The sequence below is a fragment of the Littorina saxatilis genome, linkage group LG11 (genome assembly GCF_037325665.1).
Source record: "Littorina saxatilis isolate snail1 linkage group LG11, US_GU_Lsax_2.0, whole genome shotgun sequence".
In the NCBI taxonomy this organism is placed as follows: domain Eukaryota; kingdom Metazoa; phylum Mollusca; class Gastropoda; order Littorinimorpha; family Littorinidae; genus Littorina; species Littorina saxatilis.
Genome location: NC_090255.1, coordinates 28,290,097 through 28,312,596, shown reverse-complemented (window position 1 = coordinate 28,312,596; position 22,500 = coordinate 28,290,097). Strand labels below are relative to the sequence as shown.

Sequence of the window (22,500 nt, the reverse complement as noted above, 5' to 3'; positions counted from 1 at the left end):
AGGCCCCGCCCACTTTGATATAGGGGCTCGTGACGTACGAGTGCCTGTGGTGTCTGCGTGTTTCAAAGTACGGCGGACTATGGTTCTCAGAAAAAATGCGCCCCTAAACTGTGTACTTCAGGAACATAAGTATGTGGATTATAATTCCTGGGAAAAATATTTCCTTCTAGTAAGGACACGACTTATCTCGAAAGCCAAAGTCTAAAACCTAAATATCGGCGAGGACTTTCTGTTCCAGCAAAAGTAGTCCGTTTAATTTCTAGACAAAAAGTCCGGCTGTGGACTATAGTTTCTAGACTCTTTTTACCAGCGGACGTTCGCACGTGGTCGCCTGTCCGCGTGCGTATTTGTCTAAGTGTGTGTGTGTGTGTGTGTCAGTGTGTGTGTGTGTGTGTGTGTGTGTGTGTGTGTGTGTGTGTGTGTGTGTGTGTGACTCTGTGTGTGTGTATGTGTGTGTGTGTGTGTGTGTGTGTGTGTGTGTGTGTGTGTGTGTGTTTGCGTATATGTGTGATTGTGTGTGTGTGTGTGTGTGTGTGTGAGTGTGTATGTGTGTGTGTGTAAGTGTGTGTGTGTGGATGTGTGTGTGTGTGTGTGTGTGTGTGTGTGTGTTTGATTTCATGCGTACTGGCAAGAGTATGTATAGTCTACTCGTCAAAGCAAGGTCGCTAAAGGCGATGGCCTAATGCAACTGTTTTCTTTCTGTCTGTATAAGAGACTGGGCAAGTGAGGAAAAGTGCAGCACAGTGGATCATGGACCGAGAGAATAGGGGTGGAGGGCCGGGGCGAACACTGTCGGGATGTGTGGGCTTCACTGCTCTCCCCTTTTTCCTACAGAGCAACCATTATCGCCCGCTCAAGCTCCAACATGCAGACCTGAGAAACGTCCGCAGCGGCTATACACAATTCTACATAATTATGACGCATATCTGTTTCCATTTCTGCTCGCTTCCTGCGAGGTTTGAGAACTTATGATTTCGGAAATCTTGCAGTAATTGCATGCTTTCGTACGAATTTTGAAATTTGAAATTGACGGAGTTTCCGTTCATGCCACGTGGGGGAAAACGGCCCGGATAAGCAGGGTTTTCCTAACAGTTCATGGGAGCATTGGTGTTTGGCGTCAACGTTGAAGAACTTCTTACAACTTCCGGAAAGGGCCAAAACTGGCATGCCCAATGCAAAAAATCTGTCGAAGAAAATGAACCCCAGCCAACATACCGTGCAAGATGTTTAAATTCATCGGCGTTACTGATTCAGTGATTTCATCTTGCAATACAAGTGAGGAAAATGACGGTTCCAGAAAGTAACGAAGAAGATCCCGAGTCAAGTGCTTCACGATGAATATTGAAACCGACTTTCAGGATTATCTTTTATGGTAAGGTACAGCTAAAACGTTTGCGAACAAATTTGTTTGAAGTTTTTGTCACATGCGTCTTGTGGCCTTAGCCAAATTAATTTGCACAACAGAGCTGACATTCTTGAACGTTTTTGATGAACATTCTGCCAACACACTGAGGGCATCATTTATTGTGTACACCTGAAATGTACCCGAAGGTATAGAGTACGGATAATCATGGAACCAGTTCAGTCAGACGGAAGCATGTACTCAAACTTTTTTGAGGAACTTCGACGTCAAAACCTCCTCGGCACGCTGATTGATCCACCAACTGTGATTCGCGGACAGAGCACGGCCGATCAAACAGAAATGATTTCGGATGGTGACCTTAATAGCCAGTTGTCCGCTTTGGTGAGAAAACAAAAATGGGAAAGGGTTGTAAACTATTTAGCATCCCATCGATCTATACTGTGTAAAGATCTGTGCCAAAGGGCAATTAAAGAGGTCAGCTGGAACGCAGATGAAGAATGCCTTTACTCGTTGGTAAGAGTTTGTGCCGAGGAGGAACTAGAGCCTCTTCTGACGCAGATGGTAAATCGCAACATGTGGGACCCTATTCGAAACGCTGACACGCTAATGCGAAAAGCCAGTGACACTCAAAGGAAGTGGGTCTTGAAGAAAGCTGTTGAACGGGCAGATGATTGGGCAGTACAGGAGTTTATTGCTGAACACCCAGCGGATTCGCCGCCTTCTCTGCTGTCGAAGCTAGTCAGGCGAGCTCTGTGGGGCTCTGTGGGTGTGGCTTTACGGTGCTGCGTAGTAGGGGAGGCGGAGCGACGGTGGGTGATTGGCAGGGCCAGCAGAGACGTCAATTGTCATTGTTTTTCGTCAGGCATCCTGCCTCACTGTGAAGACGGGCAGCTGGACTCGGTAGCTAGGACCTTGGTCAGACTGGGTGCGTGGCCCTCCTTAGCGGCAGTGTTTGGGAGAAAAGCCAGGTTTTCCTGTAAGAAGTGGGCTTTTGAGGAAGCCTTCGCACGAGCTGACAGAGATACACTGATACGTGACATGTTGCCCCTCTGCCCTGCAGATGGGAAGGACGACCTGGTTACGATTCTGGTGGAGAGACGACGATGGGACGTACTGCAGTATGCCATTCAGAAAGACGTCAGTGATGACGTGTGGGTATGGGCAGCTGACCAGGCCAGCAAAGGTCTAGACAAAATGTCGTTTTCTGAGATGATTCAAGGCTTTCCATTTGACCGTTACTGTCCTGTTCTTGCGCTTGCTTGTCAGCGAGGAGCATCCATGGTGGCTGAAAAGATGATGGAGTTCCTTCGCTGGGACAGTGTTCTCTCTGACTCCATAGCCTTGTCGCTGTCACTAACACAGGTTGACACCAAAGCCACGGTAGACGACGAATGTGCCAGTGGAACTGCCCATGATGAAATGCACATGCTCTGTGAAGAAATTGTCAGATTTGTCTCCTACGACAGAGAAGAACCCGCTTGTGTTCAGATAAATCTGCAGAGACTATCACAACAGGGGCAAAGCTGGACAAAGACTCTCAACAGTGCTTTGACCAGGGCAAAGCCTATGTCAGTGCAGACAAAATATTATGCCTACTTCATGACTCTTTACTGTAAACATCATTTGGGAGAGGATACCGATTGGACCCTGCGCATTGATCCCAAAAGAGACCAGACACTCCTGTTCATTCTTGCCAATGTGCCCCTGTTTATAGAGCTTCAGCAAGCAGCTCTGAGGGTCCTACTACGTCACGGGAGGTGGGACGTCATCAGCCTGTCCTGCATGACGCACGTGTGGGAACAAGTCCGGCGCGAATTGTTGCAGGCTGCCGTAGAACAAAAACAGTGGCACGTGGTCAAGCAGTGGGCGGACCACACGCTGTACGATGACCAGCGAGGCTGGGTCCTGCAGGAAGCTTTCACTGACCAGCAGTGGCCAGTTTTCTTGCTGCTTGCTGACCACGGGCTGACCAAGACGGAGCTAATGCGCGTGCACTATCGCCTGGCCAAGTACGCGGACTGGGACACTTTTCTGCAGCTTCTGGAGCGTGGTGGTGACATCCGCGAGTTAAAAGACCTGGTGCAGGCAACGAAGCAAGGCAAAAAGAACCTCATTGACCAGCAGACTATCCTCACCAACAAACGCAGGCGAGTGAAGCTGGCGAAGCTCAAGCGTCAGCTTGCTAAGTGCACAGACACTCTGGACTCTGCTTTTGATAATTCTGACTGGCGTCTGGTCCTGTATAGAGTACAGCGAAACTCCAGTGAAGTGGATCTCGGACAGCTCATTAGGGCAGTTGTTGAGAGGAAAGTGTGGCACGTAGTGATGCAGCTGGTGAAACGCATAAAGAACTCGAAGGCTAGAGACTCTCTGTTTTTAGAGATGGTGAGAGAGAAGCAGTGGGCTGTGAGCAGAGTGCTGCTGGACCAGGGAGTCAGCGTGAAGTTCTGTGTTGGCGCTGTACCAGAACTGCTGTCAGCTAAACAGTGGGTCCTACTAGCCAGGGTCATGGAACACGACGTGGACGACGACCTCCGACGCCAGATCATGCAACACGCCATGGACAACAGGGAAGGCAGCATGGCGTCCACCTTCATCAGAACCATGCACGGCTGCCTGATCATTCAGGAGCGGGAGGACCTGTTTCAGATGGCGGTCTCCAACGAGATCTGGCAGGCGGTCAAGCCGCTGGTGGAGGAGACCGACCACACAGGCCTGGCTCACCGTGACGTCGCGATGCGGGAAGCCGTGCAGCACTGCCAGTGGGACCTGGTTGACCACTGTGAGCGTCACTACGCCACCGTCAACGTCACAGCGCAGGACGGTCGCACGCTGCTGCACAAGGCGGCGGACGCATCGGACTGGAGTGCCGTGCAGAAGCTGGTGTGGAGGGACGGAGACCAGAGCGTGACGGACGCTGACGGGTACTCCGTGCTTCACAAGGTCCTGCAGGCCGGACAGCCGGACACGGCCAAACTGCTGGTCCAGTTCCATGGAGACATCAACCTGCCGGACCCTAAGGGCGTCACGCCGCTCCAGGCGCTTATCGACCGCAGGTACTAAGTTATATTGTTTTTTGTGTGATGTTTTTTGGAACCAAGTTATTATTTTGTGTGTTTAAACAAGACTTTGTTCAATTTGTATTGTGTGTGTGTGTGTGTGTGTGTGTGTGTGTGTGTGTGTGTGTGTGTGTGTGTGTGTGTGTGTGTGTGTTAGTCTTAGTGTGTATATGTGTGTGTGTTAGTCTTAGTGTGTATGTGTGTGTGTGTGTGTGTGTGTGTGTGTGTGTGTGTGTGTGTGTGTGTGTGTGATTGCGATAATACACCATACAACTACTGAACAGATGTTTATGAAATTGTACATGAAATTATGCTTCATATACCCCCCCCCCCACCCCCGCATGATGACCGCATTATTCTAAGTCCTTGAATCTGTGATACAAAAAATAGTCTTGAATTATCAACCTTATCGTCATTACTATTATTAGGTACGCCGACGTGCTGGAAGACATGCTGTTCTGGCAGCCTGACACGTGCAGCGGGGGAGTGACGGAGCGAGGGGAGACAACTCTTCACGCGCTCTGCGAGGCGGGGCGCTGGGAGTCCCTGTACTACCTGGTGGCGCGGGGAGCCGACCCTCTGACCTTGACCCAGGACGGACAGTCCGTGCTGATGTTCGCTGTGTGCAACGACCGCTGTCCTCAGCGCGGGGTGGCGAATTGCGTCGAACTGGGCTTCAGCGCACACCAGCCTCGCATCACCGACAAGCTGCTACAAGACAAGGGCAACACAGACAGCGCCCCGCGTGAAGAAAGTATTCGGTGCAATCAACCACGGCGTCGTCAGCACCCATTCTTCCAGAGAGGACCGACAGAAGAGCTGTGGAGCAGCGAGAACGTGTCTCCCTTTGAATACGCGTTCGTGCACAACATGCCTGAGGTGAGGAACATGCTGTACGAATCGGGTTCTTGTTCGTACAAGGAGTTGTTCAGGTTGTATGCACGCGTCCTCAATGACGAAACTTTCTGCCCTGATGTCACAAGCGACCTGCCATACTTGAGGGACGTGGCCACCACGCCTCGCAGCCTGATGTCGACGTGTCGCCTGGTGATCTCACTCTGCCTCAACGTTCGGGGGAAACGTCGCATCGATGTCCAATGTCTTAGACTGCCCAAGTCTGCCAAGAATTACGTCATGTTCTCTGACTTGACTGACGCAGACTTTGGCAACTAAAACGTAAGCGCTGGTTAGGGGCTCCGCTCACCTATGTAACTTCATCAGGACAGACGACGCACTGCAGATTATACCAGCCCGCTACACGGCGCGTTGCGTGAAAGGAAAAACAGGCCAAGTTCTCGTCATAATCCCAAACGCAGCATAAACAATATGCAGTGCGTCGTCTGTGCCGCTGACTCTGCGCAGGTATATTCTGCCCGTTAGGACACTCCTAAAGGCCCCTTTTCCCAATTTGTGTTTTTTCAAGGGGACATAATTCACAGTAAACGAGTAGAGTTATGTGGTTCTTAGTTTGGATCCGCCATTGTTAATTTAAGGCATACTTGCACATTATTGCTACAACATGTTTTGGGCGTATCACGTCCTTTGTTAAAGGTACTGTATGAATTGTTGAAACATTTTATTGAGATAATTTGTACACCCCAAACTAAAGCCCTTATGCCAGTGTCATTTCATTCAAACGTTCCTTATAAGCCATTCCATGCACTGAACTGGGTTATTTGTTACACTTTTCGGATCAAAGTCTTCATTTACAGAAATCACGCAAAGGCCGCTCAAATAAGAGTACCTTTGAAAATGACCTGACAAAAACGGAAAGTAAAAATGAACAACTTATCAACTTTCACATACGATGATAAAGTCAAATTAACTATTCATCCAGAACATGTTCTTTCATTTAGATATCCTGCGTATTTCATGTGTTATTCCTTTCCTAATGATGCAGGTGTCGAGTACACGAGCCGTCGAACATTTGATATTTTGTTATGTCAATTGTTAGGGGTGCCATGACAATTATTGCCATATTACAACAATGCCCGCTGGATTTATTAAAATGTTTAGAGCCTTATGCCTACATACACAAGGCTTACTTCGAGTACAATTTTGGATCGTTGCAGGTATTTGTTCATAATATGTTATGCAATGTTCCGGAAAAAGTTTTAGAACCCGTCACATGATTGTTAAGGCAAAAAAAAAAAAAATAGGTGTGGTTACGGTAACATAGCCCAAAAAATTAGGGTAGGTAGGTAGGCAATCACTTTTTTTTGTTAAACTTTTTTTTCTAATGTGTACAAATTAAACCTACTTGACAGAGAAATAAGTGTGCGACTCGGGCGCTTTCGCTTTCATTGCGTTTTTTGCACTTTTTTTTGTTTTGTTTTTTTTGTTGGACAAATGTAATAAAAAGTTATAGGATCGGCCCCTAAATATAGGGTAGGTCGGGTTACCGTAACCACACCTATTTTTTTTTTAGGCCTAAGGTATTGCCAAAATTGATACAAGTACTGCCAATGTTTCATTTGAACAAAACCAAAGGTTCGACTTACTCGGCCAGGAAAGAGTAGTTTCGCACTTCTAAAATGATAATTGACTTACTGTAGTGTGCTTGAACGGTTTTTTGTCTGGATAATTGTGTCTGTGTATGCGTGTAGCCTGTCTGCATGTTTTTGCTTTTTTGTTGTTTTTAATTTAACTTTTCGAATGACTATGTCATGTATTTTTGTTTTTTTGATTGATATCCGAATCAGTGCTTTATTTATTGCAATTGTCCTATAATTACTGTAATTATATCCTTAATCCCCATGCTTTAAACTGGTCGAAACCCTATCAAATAAATGCCTTACAATCCTTTTCTATCGGCTGTAGCAACCGAAAGAGAAATCGAATTTTATATCACATAAGAGAGAGTGCAAACGCGGCAAGGGAAGCAACTCTGCAATGGGCGAATGATAGTTCTCCGTGCTGTTGTTTTGCGGTGATGTCCCTTCTTAAGGCGGAGGGGTGTGTGTGTGTGTGTGTGTGTGTGTGTGTGTGTGTGTGTGTGTGTGTGTGTGTGTGTGTGTGTTGGTTTGAATATATGTAACAGCAGATCATTTATTTTTCGATTCAAATAATGTATGGCGAGTTGTATTATAATTTGCTGCAGCTTTTTTTTTTCGTTTTGTTTGTATGTGCATCATGTGTATCTTATAAACATCTATCCCCGAGTACGCAGTACTAGGGTCCAACAGACTTTAATTGTGTGTCTGTCTGTCTGTCTGTCTGTCTGTCTCGACTTAACAGCTTATTGCTGGGAAACTACTGGGCGCAGTTCGTTCAAAAGTTGATACACTAACTTGATAATAGGTCCGATTGATCGTATGAAAACTTCATAATGTTACCTGGGACCTAAATGCCCCCAAAAACACAAAAGTTCTTGACGGTTGGACGAATTCAATCGGAGCGACAGCCAGCCATTGAGCTCATAGAACAGCCGAACGCGTGCGTCATGAAAAGCATGCGTATCGCATGCGAGATGCGAGCAAGCCAGCCAGCGTTGTGGGGATTAATTTGGTCTCGGCAAAGAAACTACAGTGCAGGTTTGGTCTCGGTGAGACTGAAAGAGATGATAATTACACATTAACATGCTTCCATTTGAAACTTCTCGGTCTTCATCGGGGATTGACGCCCGACAAAAGCTAATTGAAGCCCGACGGAGCGAAGCGACGGAGGGCTTCAATTAGACTTTGGGAGGGCGTCAATCCACGATGAAGACCGAGAAGTTTCAAATGGAAGCATGTTAATGTTATTGTAATTCAATCTGACGACGATCTCTTTCCTGCTTTCATGCGGTTGTAAACAGACAGAATTGGTTCTGTTCTGTTCACACACTACTTTCAGTCCACCTACCTGCAAGGGTCAAGTCCCAAGACATAATGTCTTTGTATTCCTATCTTATCACTCTGCTCCTGTTTTGTTTTCTTTCACATACATTTTCCCTTCTTTTTTGACGGGTTTCTGGACAGCAAACTCTAAAACAAATTCTGTTCATCACAAAAGCGATCTTTGGAATTGACTGACGTAGTCCGGAAGAATTCATGCATCAACTTACGTCACGTATTCGACGTCATCACTTCGCATACCTTATGGTCTCGGTATTTCGTTGGCCTTCATATTTCCTACTTGTAAAATGACCCTCAAAGCTAACCGAGACTAGTTGAGGCTGTATCAATGCGCCTCGCCAGCAGGTTGTTGATGGATTTTTTAGCTAGTGGTTATCGACAATTAATGACCGGTAATTTTTAATGAGTTGGGGCATTCTGACCAATCACAGGATCTGTTTCATTAAAACGCAAACTTGATTGAATTACAATTAGTTTTAACGTCCTCTTAGAACCAATTGGCCTATCTTGGGACAGGTAGTGTTGATATGCTTTATGGGGGGACAAGACACTGGACAGACATGCAAACAGAGAACACATATGATCGTGTTATAGATCTGGAAGTCTGTTGTTGCGATATTTCAAAATGGGGATGGAAGTAAAGATTGTGTTGGGGTTGTTGCCATAGTGTACGCGAAATATAGTTGAAGTGGAGCGGTTTTGTAGGCTTATTTGCTTTTTATTTATGTAAAATATTTTTTAGAAAGAGAGACAGAGAGCACGAGAGAGAGCGACAGGGACACTGTGTCAGTGATTCAAGGTGGTGGCTTGGTGGCCAAAGGGATCCGGGTTCGATTCCCGGCATGGGCGGTCTATTTTTTTTATTTTTTTTAAAATTCTTGTTTACTATTGTTTATTATGAACGTTTTAATGTTTTATTTTACTCAAATAATTTTTTTAATTGTGTAAAATATTTTTTTTTTTTAAATCCACGTGCACAAGACAAAAACTTTCATACTGGGGGAGCGAGCTAGTCTGAAGAGTACTCGGGTCCAGCGCCAGCGTTTTTTATCCCCCTTGACACAAGTGACATTCACTCCAATACAAGATGCAAAACATGTATTGGGTGTTTGTGTGTGTGCAGGTTTGTTTGTGTGTTGCACCATCTTAAACAAAATTAGTCCGAGACTGTTGTTTAGAGATCAAATAACCAAAGGGAAGTAAGCGCTCTATATGCGTACAAGTGTTATGGAGTAAGCGAGAGTTGTACGGAACCTTTTTCCTGGTACCTGAGAGAATAACAAGCATTGAAAAGAACAAGCGACTTTCATGTATTGAGGATGAAAGTCGCTTGTACATTTCAATGCTTGTTATTCTCTCAGGTGCCAGGAGAAAGCTAGGTTCTGTATAACTCTCGCTTACTCCATTACACATGTCGTATACAATTAGAGCGCTTACTTCCGTTTGGTTATTTGATATGTGTTGAACCATTATTTGTTTAATTATAGACATAAGAAATATATACACTTTACTCCTAACATTCTCTTATCATTTGTTTAAATTAAGTTAAACGTGATGTGATATTGACTGAACTGCTATTCATTATTTTCAAGGATTTTATGGACAGCAGGTGCAACTGTTCTTGTCATGAGCAGTTTTGACATTATGTTTTAATGCTGTGACATGCACCACTTTTGAAATGTATCATCCAAGATAATTACGTTGTCTGTGATTAATTGTTTGTGTGTGTTATCTTGTATTTCTTGAGGCAACTGTCAGTGTATGTATATGTTTCTGGGTGTGTGAGTATATTTCAGACATAAAAGCAGAAATACTGATATGCTAACACACACAGACACACACACACACAGACAGACACACAGACAGACACACACAGACACACACAGACACACACACAGACACACAGACACACAGACACACACACACTGCACTCACAGGTAAACTTATACAGAATAAAACAAAACTGAGTCCTTGTGCTTGACATCGTAACAATTTATTTGATGCCAAAAATCACAGAAACAATAACATATGGTACAATTATCAAAAACTAATTACAAATGTACAATTCCTCAATACAAAGACACTTGACTACAATTTCACAGAACTAACTTAACACACAGAGTAACACTATCAACAAAGTCAATTTGTTAGAATCAAATACAATTACACAGAACTAACCTAAGATACACTTAACAAGCTCATACAAAAACTTACACTATTAACAAGTAAAATATCTAGAATGAAATACAGTTACACAAAACTAACCTAAACAACATGGAACACACATGCTAACACTGCATGTGTTGGTCAAATGTTTGGAATTAAATACAATAACACAGAATTAACCTAAACTAAACTTAATACAAAAGCTAGTAAAATGTTTACACTATCAAGAAAGTCAAATATTTAAAATCAGAAACAATTACACAGAACTTACTAAATCTACACTGCATGGTGTTGGTAAAATGTTTCGAATCAAATACAATAACACAGAACTACCCAACATTTCACTAACACAAAAGCTAATATAAAAAAACACCGTACAATATCAAAAAAGTTAAATGTCTAAAAATCAAATTCAATTGCACATAACTAACCCAAACTACATGGAACACACAAGCTAACACTGCATGTGCTGGACAAATATCTAAAGTCAAACATAATGACCTAAACTACACTAAACACAAAAGCTCAATATAAAAAAAAACTTACACTATCAGGAACGTCAAATGTTTAAAAATCAAATTCAATTACACAGAAGTAACCCAAACTAGATGGAACACACAAGCTAACACTGCATGGTGTTGGTGAAATGTTTGGAATCAAATACAATAACACAGAACTAACCAAAACTTCACTGAACACAAGCTCATATAAAAAAAAACCGCACACTACCAAGAAAGTTAAATGTCTAATAATCAAATTCAATTACACAGAACTAACTCAAACTACAAGGAAAACATAAGCTAACACTGCATGTGTTGGTCAAATATCTAAAGTCAAACATAATAAGCTAAAGTACACTTAACACAACAGCTAATAAAGACAAACTGTTCCCCTTTTCTTTCTTTTCTTTTTTCTCATCTTCTTTCTTTTTTCTCTTTTTTTTTCTCTTCTTTTTTTCTGTTTTTTCTTCTTGTCTTTCTATTGTTTGCACCTCACAGCACTCAGAGCACCAACTCACAATTCTACTGACACTAAGCACGACGCCTTTCTCTCTACCCAGCTGACCACAAGTCACAGCACTCAGAGCACCAACTCACAATTCTACTGACACTAAGCACGACGCCTCTCTCTAACCAGCTAACCACAAGTCACAGCACTCAGAGCACCAACTCACAATTCTACTGACACTAAGCACGACGCCTTTCTCTCTACCCAGCTGACCACAAGTCACAGCACTCAGAGCACCAACTCACAATTCTTCTGACACTAAGCACGACGCCTTTCTCTCTACCCAGCTGACCACAAGTCACAGCACTCACCAACTCACAATTCTACTGACACTAAGCACGACGCCTTTCTCTCTACCCAGCTGATCACAAGTCACAGCACTCAGAGCACCAACTCACAATTCTACTGACACTAAGCACGACGCCTTTCTCTCTACCCAGCTGACCACAAGTCACAGCACTCAGAGCACCAACTCACAATTCTACTGACACTAAGCACGACGCCTCTCTCTAACCAGCTGACCACAAGTCACAGCACTCAGAGCACCAACTCACAATTCTACTGACACTAAGCACGACGCCTTTCTCTCTACCCAGCTGACCACAAGTCACAGCACTCAGAGCACCAACTCACAATTCTACTGACACTAAGCAGACGCCTTTCTCTCTACCCAGCTGTCAGAAAACATGGAATGGACACTTAGAAACTTCGCCACAACAATTAAGCATGGATTATTTTGAAAGATTGAACAGCCCACTGAAGCAAGGCTCCCCAAACTGCGCGTCCCTGCGTCCTATACGCACGAGAAGCCGAAAACACGTACAATAAATTTATTGAGGGGGTCCCGGGACGTACAAAAACAAAACAGAGCGGGCCCAGGGACGCACTAAAATGACGTTATCGTGCGTACTCTTGGTACTGTTTTCAGACTGTTGTTGTCAGTTAGTGCAAGCACGAATGGCAATTACACGAAGAAACAACGTACATGGGAAAGGAGGCTGAAGCAGATCACCCCACACCCACACACACACCCACTCACACACACAAAGGCACATTGACCCTGCAGTTGCGGACCTTCTCAAACTCCGCTGAGCGCGTCCATGGACTCTCCAAGAATCCAAAGAGGGGGTACCGGGACTCTCTACATGTAGAATATGCGTGCATGTGGAACCCTGCTCTGAAGCCCAAAACGTTGCAATGCCATTCACTTAGGACAAGTACATTCTCAGTCAAACGTACTCACAAACAATGCCCACATGCTAACCGCGTGAGAGAATATATTTTACCCTTTCGACATTTAATTTTTTTTCTCTCAGAGAGCGACAGATCCCCAATCACTTTCAGTTGTAAAACGTAATGGCGTAATGATACATTTAACACGACTGTGGCAACTCTTCTTCTTAACACACATATTTGGTTAAAGAACTGTACACCGGAAGTTTTCCCCGTCAATCTAAATGGGATGGCTGCAGAGACTAATAACGGGGGTCACCATGGAAGCACACAGTAGCAAGCCCTGCTGCAAGTAGGGCAAGTCGTGGGTTATGTGCCCGTGGCTGTGCTGTGCTTGTGTGTCATCAGGGATAGTTCCCCCGAAAGCGGCGTATGGCTGCCTAAATGGCGGGCTAAAAACGGTCATACACGTAAAATCCGTGGGATTTTCAGCCCATGAACGAAGCTAGCAAACAAATCAGGGATAGCGGGTTTACTTGAGTAATTAAGTATAAAGGCTCTCTGCATAGCTGTTTATCAGGAAACTCCCATCCGAAGTTTTGTCTCCAGGGGTGTGGATTACACAAAATGTTGTTCGTAGGATAAGGCTAGTCACGTCATTCATTCACTGACGCATCAGCCGTGACGTCAATCGTTCAGTTATTCATCGATATAAATTCGAACTGTGAGGGTAGCCTTTTCATCAGACGTAACGTACGTCGTCCTTCAAAACAAGGATTAGAAGTGACGTCAATCGTCATGCTTTAATTTATGCTGTAAGATAACGACTGCGTGAGACGTGACGTCATTCTTTCAATGCAACGTCAGATGTCTTTCGTAGCAGCGTCATGCGTGACGTGGTCCTTGTCTCTGGTGACAGTTTTAACCATCAGAGGAGTAGCAGGAGGCAACAAACCGCCAGACGTCCTGAATTTCACTTTTTCCTGAAAGTTGAGAATCACCACATTGTTTTAGCAGTCACCGAGAGTATAATTAATCTGTATATTCATTTATATAACAACACCAGCAACAACAACAAAAACAGTGACAACAATAACAACAACAACAACGACAACAACAACAGCAACAGCAACAAAAACAACAACAAAAGACACACACACACACAAACCACCACCACAACAAGAACACCTCCACCAACAACAACAAAACTTATAAAAATGATAATAATCTGTATCTTCAAAAGGCCTCTGTTCGAATGGTTGTCTGTCTGTCTGTCTGAGTGTCGGTCACACATTTGACACTCAATAGAGTGTAAGCCGATTTGCCTGAAATTTGACTAGACACTCGCCATGACCATGGCGATTTGCTGCACCAACGTTTGAGAATTTAGTTGAAGTGCTCTCACAATAAACATCATGTACAGGAACAATTACATACTTGTACTCAGACACGCACAAGACATCATCAGCTTGGCAGATTTAAGTGCTAAATTATTTGATCGAATCAACCCCCCCCCCCCCCCCTCTGTGCGTTAACAGAAAGCAATTTAAGGTAGTCGGGAGAGTTTCAAGTCCGGGGCCCGGTAGCAAAGTTGGTAGAACACTGGATTTGTGATCGGAAGGTCGCAGGTTCGAATTCGGGCCGGGACGGACACGGGTCAACTTTATGTGAAGACCCAGAAACGGAAGCTCTGTCCCACCCCCGTGTGACCACAATGGCACGTGAAAGATCTTGGTCATTCTGCCATAAGTGCAGGTGGCTGATACCACCTAAACACGCATTCACTTGTGTATCTCGTCAAAAGCCGCGAGGGCGTAAAACTCGAATCATATAACCCATATCGTGTCCTTAAGAGGCGAAATATTTAGCCTGTAGGACATAAAGCATTCTCTCTTTCTTCTTAACACCCGCCCGGCAGCCCGTCCGAGGCGGGTTAAAATCGAGTCGGGAGAGTGTAAAGTCCTGGCACACCCGCCCGGTTGGTGACCTCAAACCAACCTCAAACACCCCCCCTGCAGCTAACCCCTTCCTCTCCTTGGTTATTTACTTAATCAGACTGTACAGGAAGACATATAGCTAGGTATCTTTAAAAAAGGATTTAGAATAACATAAGCTCTGAACAGGTTGTACCTCCCGCTTTCGGATACGTGTCCCGTGTGTTTAAAAAAAACCAAAAAACTAAAAAACTAAAAAACAAAAACTGAAGAGATCTGTCGTGGTTTGGTTGATCGTATGACACTATCACCCCTATATAGACCAGGTGTTTTGAACTTTGTTTTAAAAAAAAAAAATAATATGGACAGCATATACTCATCAATCATTTTCAGAACATTGTTTTGTATCAATCCTATTAACAGAGAGCACATGTTACTATCAATCTTCCTCAGACCACGTGTTAGTATCCCTCCGTTTTAACAGTTCAGCTCACTGTCTCAGACCTGGCGAGGCTTTTAAATGGGATAGGACCATGTCTCCATTTGGCCCGGTAGCTCAGATGGTAGAGCACTGGACTTGTGATCGGAAGGTCGCAGGTTCGAATTCGGGCCAGGACGGACACGGGTCAACTTTATGTGCAGACCCAGAGACGGAAGCCATGTCCCACCCCCGTGTCATCACAATGGCACGTAAAAGACCTTGGTCATTCTGCCATAAATGCAGGTGGCTGAATACACCTAAACACGCAGACACCTGGGTAGCGCGACTCCGTTGCTGCTAGCTTTCCACTGGGAGGAAGCGACCCGAATTTCCCAGCGATGGGACAATAAAGTAATGATGAAAAAAGAAAAAAAAAAGAAAAAAGAAAAAATGAAATGAAAAAAAAATGAAAGGAAAAACATTTTAAGAAATGAACAGCCTTAGTGCTCTGTGTTCACAGTGGGGTTGTTGAAATTAAATAATTGAGTCAACACAATTAATTCATCAAAATCCAACTCACCACAGCAAGCAGAGTGTGTGTTGATATTTGGTATGTGACCAAGTGGAGACGTGGGCTAAGGTCCACAAACCGAATGTGGGTGCCGCCCAAACGGGAGAGAACAAACCGCGGGGTCTGATTCGTTGACATCACAAGACATCTCAATTTCAACCAATCCAACACCGCGGCTGGCTCCCGACCGCTTGGTACCCGTCTCGTGCACCTCGCCCATAATTATACTCTTCTCCCATTGAAAAGCCAGGCCAGATCTGAGATAGTGAACCGAACTGTTTTTACGGCTATGCTAATGCTATGCTAATGCTATATTTATATTTTTGTCCCCAGAATTAGTATCTATTTGGGACACGGGAATGAGTGCGCCTTAAATACGCACCGGCAGATCAGGTGTCTTGACGAATCGCATCTTCCTCAGGACGTGGACCATGGCGATCTTGATCTCCAGCAGGGCCAGACGCTGACCGATACACAGGCGCGGGCCGTAGCCAAAGGGAATGAAGGCCAGCGGGTCCATGGCTGCCTTGTTAGCGCTGGAGAATCTGAAGAATACAACAAAGATTAACAGAACACGGCGTTTCAAATTTGAAGACTGACCATTCCCTTAGCAACGTAAACGTGAATGGTGACATAATTACAAACCTGAAACAGAACTAAAATTTTTTGTCTCTCGAATTTCAACAAGAGAAGATCAGCATCCTTTACCTCCACACCCCCCCCCCCCTCCCCCAACCCCTCCCCCAAAACAATGTTCTGGGGTCAAGATAACAAATTAAGGTATATCATTGAGTTGTTTGTTTGATCCAATCACAGACCTGTCCGGGTTGAACGCCTCTGGATCAGGGAAGTGTTGTGGGTCTCTCAGGATATCGCAGATGGGTATCAGGACTCCACAGCCCTTGGGTATGGTCACGCCTTTGATGTGCACCGTCTCAGAGGCCATGCGTGACACCCTGCACATAGAACGATCTCATTCCTCAGTCAGAGTATGGAAGGCCATGCGTGTCACCCTGCACATAGAACGATCTCAGTCCTCAGTCAGCATATGGAAGGCCATGCGTGTCACCCTGCACATAGAACGATCTCAGTCCTCAGTCAGCATATGGAAGGCCATGCGTGTCACCCTGCACATAGAACGATCTCAATCCTCAGTCAGCATATGGAAGGCCATGAGAATCGGACTAAAGATCTACACATGGAAATTGTTCGGAAGGATTTCAGAGTATGGAGGGCCATGAGTATCAACCTACAAATATACAAAAGGAAATTGTTCGGAAGGATTTCAGATTATGGAAGGCCAATAAAATCGGTCTACAGACATACAAATAGAAATTGTTCGGAAGGAAAACAGAATGATTTTAGAGTATGGAAGACCATGAGTGCCAGCCTACAAAACATATGCAAATATAAACTGTTTGGGAAGAACACAGCATGCTTTCAGAGTATGAAGGGCCATGAGTATCAACCTACAGACATACACATAGAAACTGTTCGGAAGGATTTCAGAGTATGGAAGGCCATGCGAATCGGTATACAGACATAAATATAGAAACTGCTTGGAAGGACCACAGAGCGATTTCAGAGCATGGAAGACCATGATTATGAGCCTACAGACACACACATAGAAATTGTACGAAAGGATTTCAGAGTATGGAAAGCCATGAGTATCAGTCCACAGGCATACACAGAGAAACTGTTTGGAAGGAACACAGAGTGATTTCCGAGTATGTACGGCCATGAGTCACAGTATAGAGACATAAGTTAGGAAGGAACAGAGACAGATTTCGGAGTATGGACGGCCATGAGAATAATCCTACAGGTATACACATAAAAACTGTTTGGAAGGAACACAGAGTGATTTCAGAGTATGTACGGCCATGAGTCACAGTATAGAGACATAAGTTAGGAAGGAACAGAGACAGATTTCGGAGTATGGACGGCCATGAGAATAATCCTACAGGTATACACATAAAAACTGTTTGGAAGGAACACAGAGTGATTTCCGAGTATGTACGGCCATGAGTCACAGTATAGAGACATAAGTTAGGAAGGAACACAGAGTGATTTCCGAGTATGTACGGCCATGAGTATAGAGACATAAGTTAGGAAGGAACAGAGACAGATTTCGGAGTATGGACGGCCATGAGAATAATCCTACAGGTATACACATAAAAACTGTTTGGAAGGAACACAGAGTGATTTCAGAGTATGGAAGACCATGTGTAACGGCATACAGATAAAGGGTTACACACTTCCAAGACCAGGATAACTTGGATATTTCCTCTCGGGACAAATTTCCGGTATACCCAAACATAGCCGAAAGAGAAAAATATCTGCGTTATCGTGGGCTCGGTGGGTGTAAAACTATAAAGACAGACAGAGACAGACAGAGACAGACAGAGACAGACAGAGACAGACAGACAGACAGACAGACAGACAGACAGACAGACGGATAGACAGTCAGAAAACCAGATACACAAACAGAGTTATGTTACGTTGTGACTGGAGGAAAGAGCCGAAGTGTCTCGTTTATAGTTTGCTCCATATATTTCAGCTTTGCAACGTTTTCGTAGGATGGATCCTCCTGCAAATAAAAACAAAAACATGATCAACACCACAACACCCCCCCCCACACACACACACACCATCACACACATACACACACACACACACACACACATACAAATACGCACACACACAGATACACGCACGCACGCACATACCGTGCCAAGTCGGTCGAGTAGCCAGTTCCTTCTATTTTGAGTAGTTTACGTCAAGAAAATTGTTCCAGATTACGAACAAAATGTAAATAAAACACAGCATTTCGTTCAAGTTTGTCCTGTTGAACGGGAAAGCACCTGACCAAAAATCTCGTGAATACTACGATATCGAATGCCATTGCAGTGCCCACGCGTAGAATGCAATACTACACACTGGTAAACCTTTGTTTTGTAGGCCTTTGTTGGGAAGCCTTTGTTCTTTCTGTTGTTCCTAGAGTGATGCGATGAAACGTCGAGAGAAGAAGAAAGTCCATTTGTGGGTTATCATGAAAATGGACATAAGTTTTCTTATCTTATCGTTTCGTGTCTCAGCTTATCTCACCTCGCAACGCTCTGCATTCTGGAGAAAAAAACAATAGGTAACCAACATCTTATCTTGTTTTATCTCATTTGATCTCATCTCTTCTAATTTCATCTCATCTGATCCCATCTTATCATATTCTCCTATCATCTCCTCTCCTATGCTATCCTTTGCTATTCTATCCTATTCTATCCTCCTTTATCTGATCTCGTTCCGTCTCGTCTCGTCTCGTCTCATCTCTCATCCTATCTTATCCTATCCTATCCTATCTTATCATATCATATCCTGTCTAATCTCATCCTATCCTATTTCATCCCGTCTCATCTCATGTCATCTCATCTCATCTCATCTAGCTAGTAGTTCCCACCTCTCCAAGCTGTTGTTCAATCTCCATGACGACCTTGTCCTGTACGTCAGGGTGCATGGCCAGGTTGTAGGCCAGGTACTGGAGAGTGGTGGACGTCGTCTCGTAGGCAGCCACGTAAAAGACGAAGATCTGGCCGGCTATCTCCTTGCGCGTCAGACCTGACGACATTGACGCAGCACTGTCATTCAATATGAAGCTTATATAGCGCGTATTCCGTGGGTACAGTTCTAAGCGCATGTCGAAGAGTTGTCAACACAGGACTAACAAAGAAACTAACATCTACAGACGGACACGAACCCTATCACACACTAGCAAACTCTGAGAAACATACAACAAACAACTGTTTAACAACAATATACACATCAATAGCTAGGTCCAAACAAAATAATATTAAACACAAAGAAAACACCTCTCACAGAGCACAGCACAAGAATGTCTTTTGGGGCACAACACATCACGTCGAACATGAAAGTCGCAGCCAGCTACGGGAAGAACTGAGTCTTCAACCTACTCTTGAACGCGTCAAGAGAGGGGCTCTGGCGAAGCTCAAGCGGCAGGGAGTTCCAGACGGAGGGGCCCGCGGAGGGGAATGCACGCTGACCGGCAGATGCGAGTTTCGAGCGAGGGATGTGTAGGCGGAGTGGGTCAGCAGCAGAACGAAGGGGACGGTCGGAGGGCTGGGTGTACAGGTCCAAGGAGGATTGAAGGTACTCGGGAGCAGAGTCGTTGAGACACTTGTAGACCAGAGTGGATAGTTTGTAGGAGATTCGGTTGTTGACAGGGAGCCAGTGCAAGGAGCGAAGTAGGGGGGTGATGTGGTCTCGCTTCGTCTTCCTCAACGTCAGCCTGGCAGCAGCGTTCTGGACTCGTAGGCCATGAATGGATGAGGCGGGGAGGCCAGCCAGAAGGGAGTTGCAGTAGTCCAGACGACTGAAGATGAGGGAGACAACCAGCTTGACACAGGCGTCGTGGGTAAGATAGCGACGGATGGAGGCGATGCGTCGTAGGTGGAAAAAGCAGGTCTTGATGAAGGAGATGCGTGTCTGCATGGAGAGAGTGGAGTCGAGAAAGACGCCAAGGCTCTTGACAGCAGGGGTGAATGGAACAGTCGCGTCATCCAGCTGGAGGTCGGTCACAGTGAGGGAATTGAAGCAATCTTCTGTCGTGTTCCAACGAGAAGGGCCTCCGTCTTCTCACTGTTCAGCTTCAACTTGTTCTCAGTAATCCAGTTCTTGATGTCAGTGAAACAACTGGAGATGGATCCCAGGAGATGGTCAACGTCCTCCGGCTTGGCGCTGTTCTGGAGCTGCGTGTCATTGCACTTGAAACACACAATAATGTGCTTTTGTAGTAGACGTTGACGAGGGGGTAGACGCTTTGTCGCTTTGACGCTTTGATGGTTTAATGTTATCAGCTTTAAAAGCCCTGTATGAGAGGGAGAGAGAGAGAGAGGGAGAGAGAGCTAGAGAGAGAAGGGAGGGTGATAGAAAGAGAGAGATAGGGAGAGAGAGAGAGGGAGGGAGAGAGAGAGAGAGAGGGAGAGAGAGGGAGACAGAGATAGAGAGAGAGAAAAACAGAGAGAGAGACAGAGAGAGAGAGAGAGAGAGACAGAGAGAGAGACAGAGAGAGAGACAGAGAGAGAGAGAGAGGGAGAGAGGGAGAGAGAGAGAGGGAGAGAGAGGAAGACAGAGACAGAGAGAGAGAGGTTCCCGCAATTCGTCCATCCCAAACGAAGTTACTGACGTTTGCTGGATCCCACAGGAGCACTCCCGTCGCTCGCTTCGGCGTTGATCAACAGTTGCAAGAAATCCACATGTCTCTGCACACCAGATACGCCGTTATTCGTATCTTTTGATTGTCTAAGTTATCAGAGATGCTTACACGTTACATCCTTAGCTGATGGCTCGTATGTTATTTATCCCTCCCCCCCCAACAACAACAAAAAGAAAAGAAACAAGTCGCGTAAGGCGAAAATACAACATTTAGTCAAGTAGCTGTCGAACTCACAGAATGAAACTGAACGCAATGCAACGCAGCAAGACCGTATACTCGTAGCATCGTCAGTCCACCGCTCATGGCAAAGGCAGTGAAATTGACAAGAAGAGCGGGGTAGTAGTTGCGCTGAGAAGGATAGCACGCTTTTCTGTACCTCTCTTCGTTTTAACTTTCTGAGCGTGTTTTTAATCCAAACATATCATATCTATATGTTTTTGGAATCAGGAACCGACAAGGAATAAGATGAAAGTGTTTTTAAATTGATTTTTGGAACATTTAATTTTGATAATAATTTTTATATTTTTAATTTTCAGAGCTTGTTTTTAATCCAAATATAATATATTTATGTGTTTTGGGAATCCGAAAATGATGAAGAATAAGTTGAACGTAAATTTGATTCGTTTTATAAAAACAGTATTTTGTTTACAATTTTCAGATTTTTAATGACCAAAGTCATTAATTAATTTTTAAGCTACCAAGCTGAAATGCAATACCGAAGTCCGGCCTTCGTCGAAGATTGCTTGGCCAAAATTTCAATCAATTTGATTGAAAAATGAGGGTGTGACAGTGCCGCCTCAACTTTTACAAAAAGCCGGATATGACGTCATCAAAAGTATTTATCGAAAAAAAGAAAAAAACATCCGGGGATATCATTCTCAGGAACTCTCATGTCAAATTTCATAAAGATCGGTCCAGTAGTTTGGTCTGAATCGCTCTACACACACACACGCACAGACACACACTCAGACACACACAGACACACACAGACACACACAGACACACACACACACACACACACACACACACACACACACACACACACACACACACACACACACCACGACCCTCGTCTCGATTCCCCCTCTATGTTAAAACATTTAGTCAAAACTTGACTAAATGTAACAAGTCGCGTAAGGCGAAAATACAATATTTAGTCAAGTAGCTGTCGAACTCACAGAATGAAACTGAACGCAATGCAACGCAGCAAGACCGTAGCATCGTCAGTCCACCGCGCACGGCAAAGGCAGTGAAATTGACAAGAAGAGCGGGGTAGTACTTGCGCTGAGAAGCATAGCACGCTTTTCTGTACCTCTCTTCGTTTTAACTTTCTGAGCGTGTTTTTAATCCAAACATATCATATGTATATGTTTTTGGAATCAGGAACCGACAAGGAATAAGATGAAAGTGTTTTTAAAATGATTTCGAAAAAAAAATTGGATAATAATTTTTAAATATTTAATTTTCAGAGCTTGTTTTTAATCCGAATATAACATATTTATATGTTTTTGGAATCAGAAAATGATGGAGAATAAGATAAACGTAAATTTGGATCGTTTTATAAATTTTTATTTTTTTGTACAATTTTCAGATTTTTAATGACCAAAGTCATTAATTAATTTTTAAGCCACCACGCTGAAATGCAATACCGATCCCCGGGCTTCGTCGAAGATTACTTGACCAAAATTTCAACCAATTTGGTTGAAAAATGAGGGCGTGACAGTGCCGCCTCAACTTTCACGAAA

At 44.4% G+C, this 22,500-nt stretch overlaps 2 protein-coding genes across 2 annotated transcripts in view; one reads left to right on the top strand and one right to left on the bottom strand.

Annotated features, from left to right (window-relative positions):
• Positions 1 to 9,973, top strand: part of LOC138980176 (uncharacterized) — a 14,050-nt gene extending 4,077 nt beyond the window's left edge. Inside the window, exons 2-4 of the mRNA XM_070353006.1 lie at positions 713 to 4,419; positions 4,851 to 6,562; positions 6,858 to 9,973. Coding sequence (XP_070209107.1) covers positions 1,571 to 4,419; positions 4,851 to 5,595 — 3,594 coding nt within the window. The 5' untranslated portion in view covers positions 713 to 1,570 and the 3' untranslated portion in view covers positions 5,596 to 6,562; positions 6,858 to 9,973. The remainder of the gene's footprint in view (positions 1 to 712; positions 4,420 to 4,850; positions 6,563 to 6,857) is intronic.
• A 256-nt stretch (positions 9,974 to 10,229) lies between these two features.
• The window catches only part of LOC138979524 (cytochrome P450 3A24-like), a gene marked incomplete at its 5' end in the record, with an annotated part of 16,471 nt that continues 4,200 nt past the window's right edge, over positions 10,230 to 22,500 (bottom strand). Inside the window, 6 exon segments of the mRNA XM_070352235.1 lie at positions 10,230 to 13,588; positions 15,914 to 16,076; positions 16,350 to 16,487; positions 18,030 to 18,118; positions 18,983 to 19,140; positions 20,726 to 20,801. Of these exon segments, the coding sequence (XP_070208336.1) occupies positions 13,469 to 13,588; positions 15,914 to 16,076; positions 16,350 to 16,487; positions 18,030 to 18,118; positions 18,983 to 19,140; positions 20,726 to 20,801 (744 nt within the window).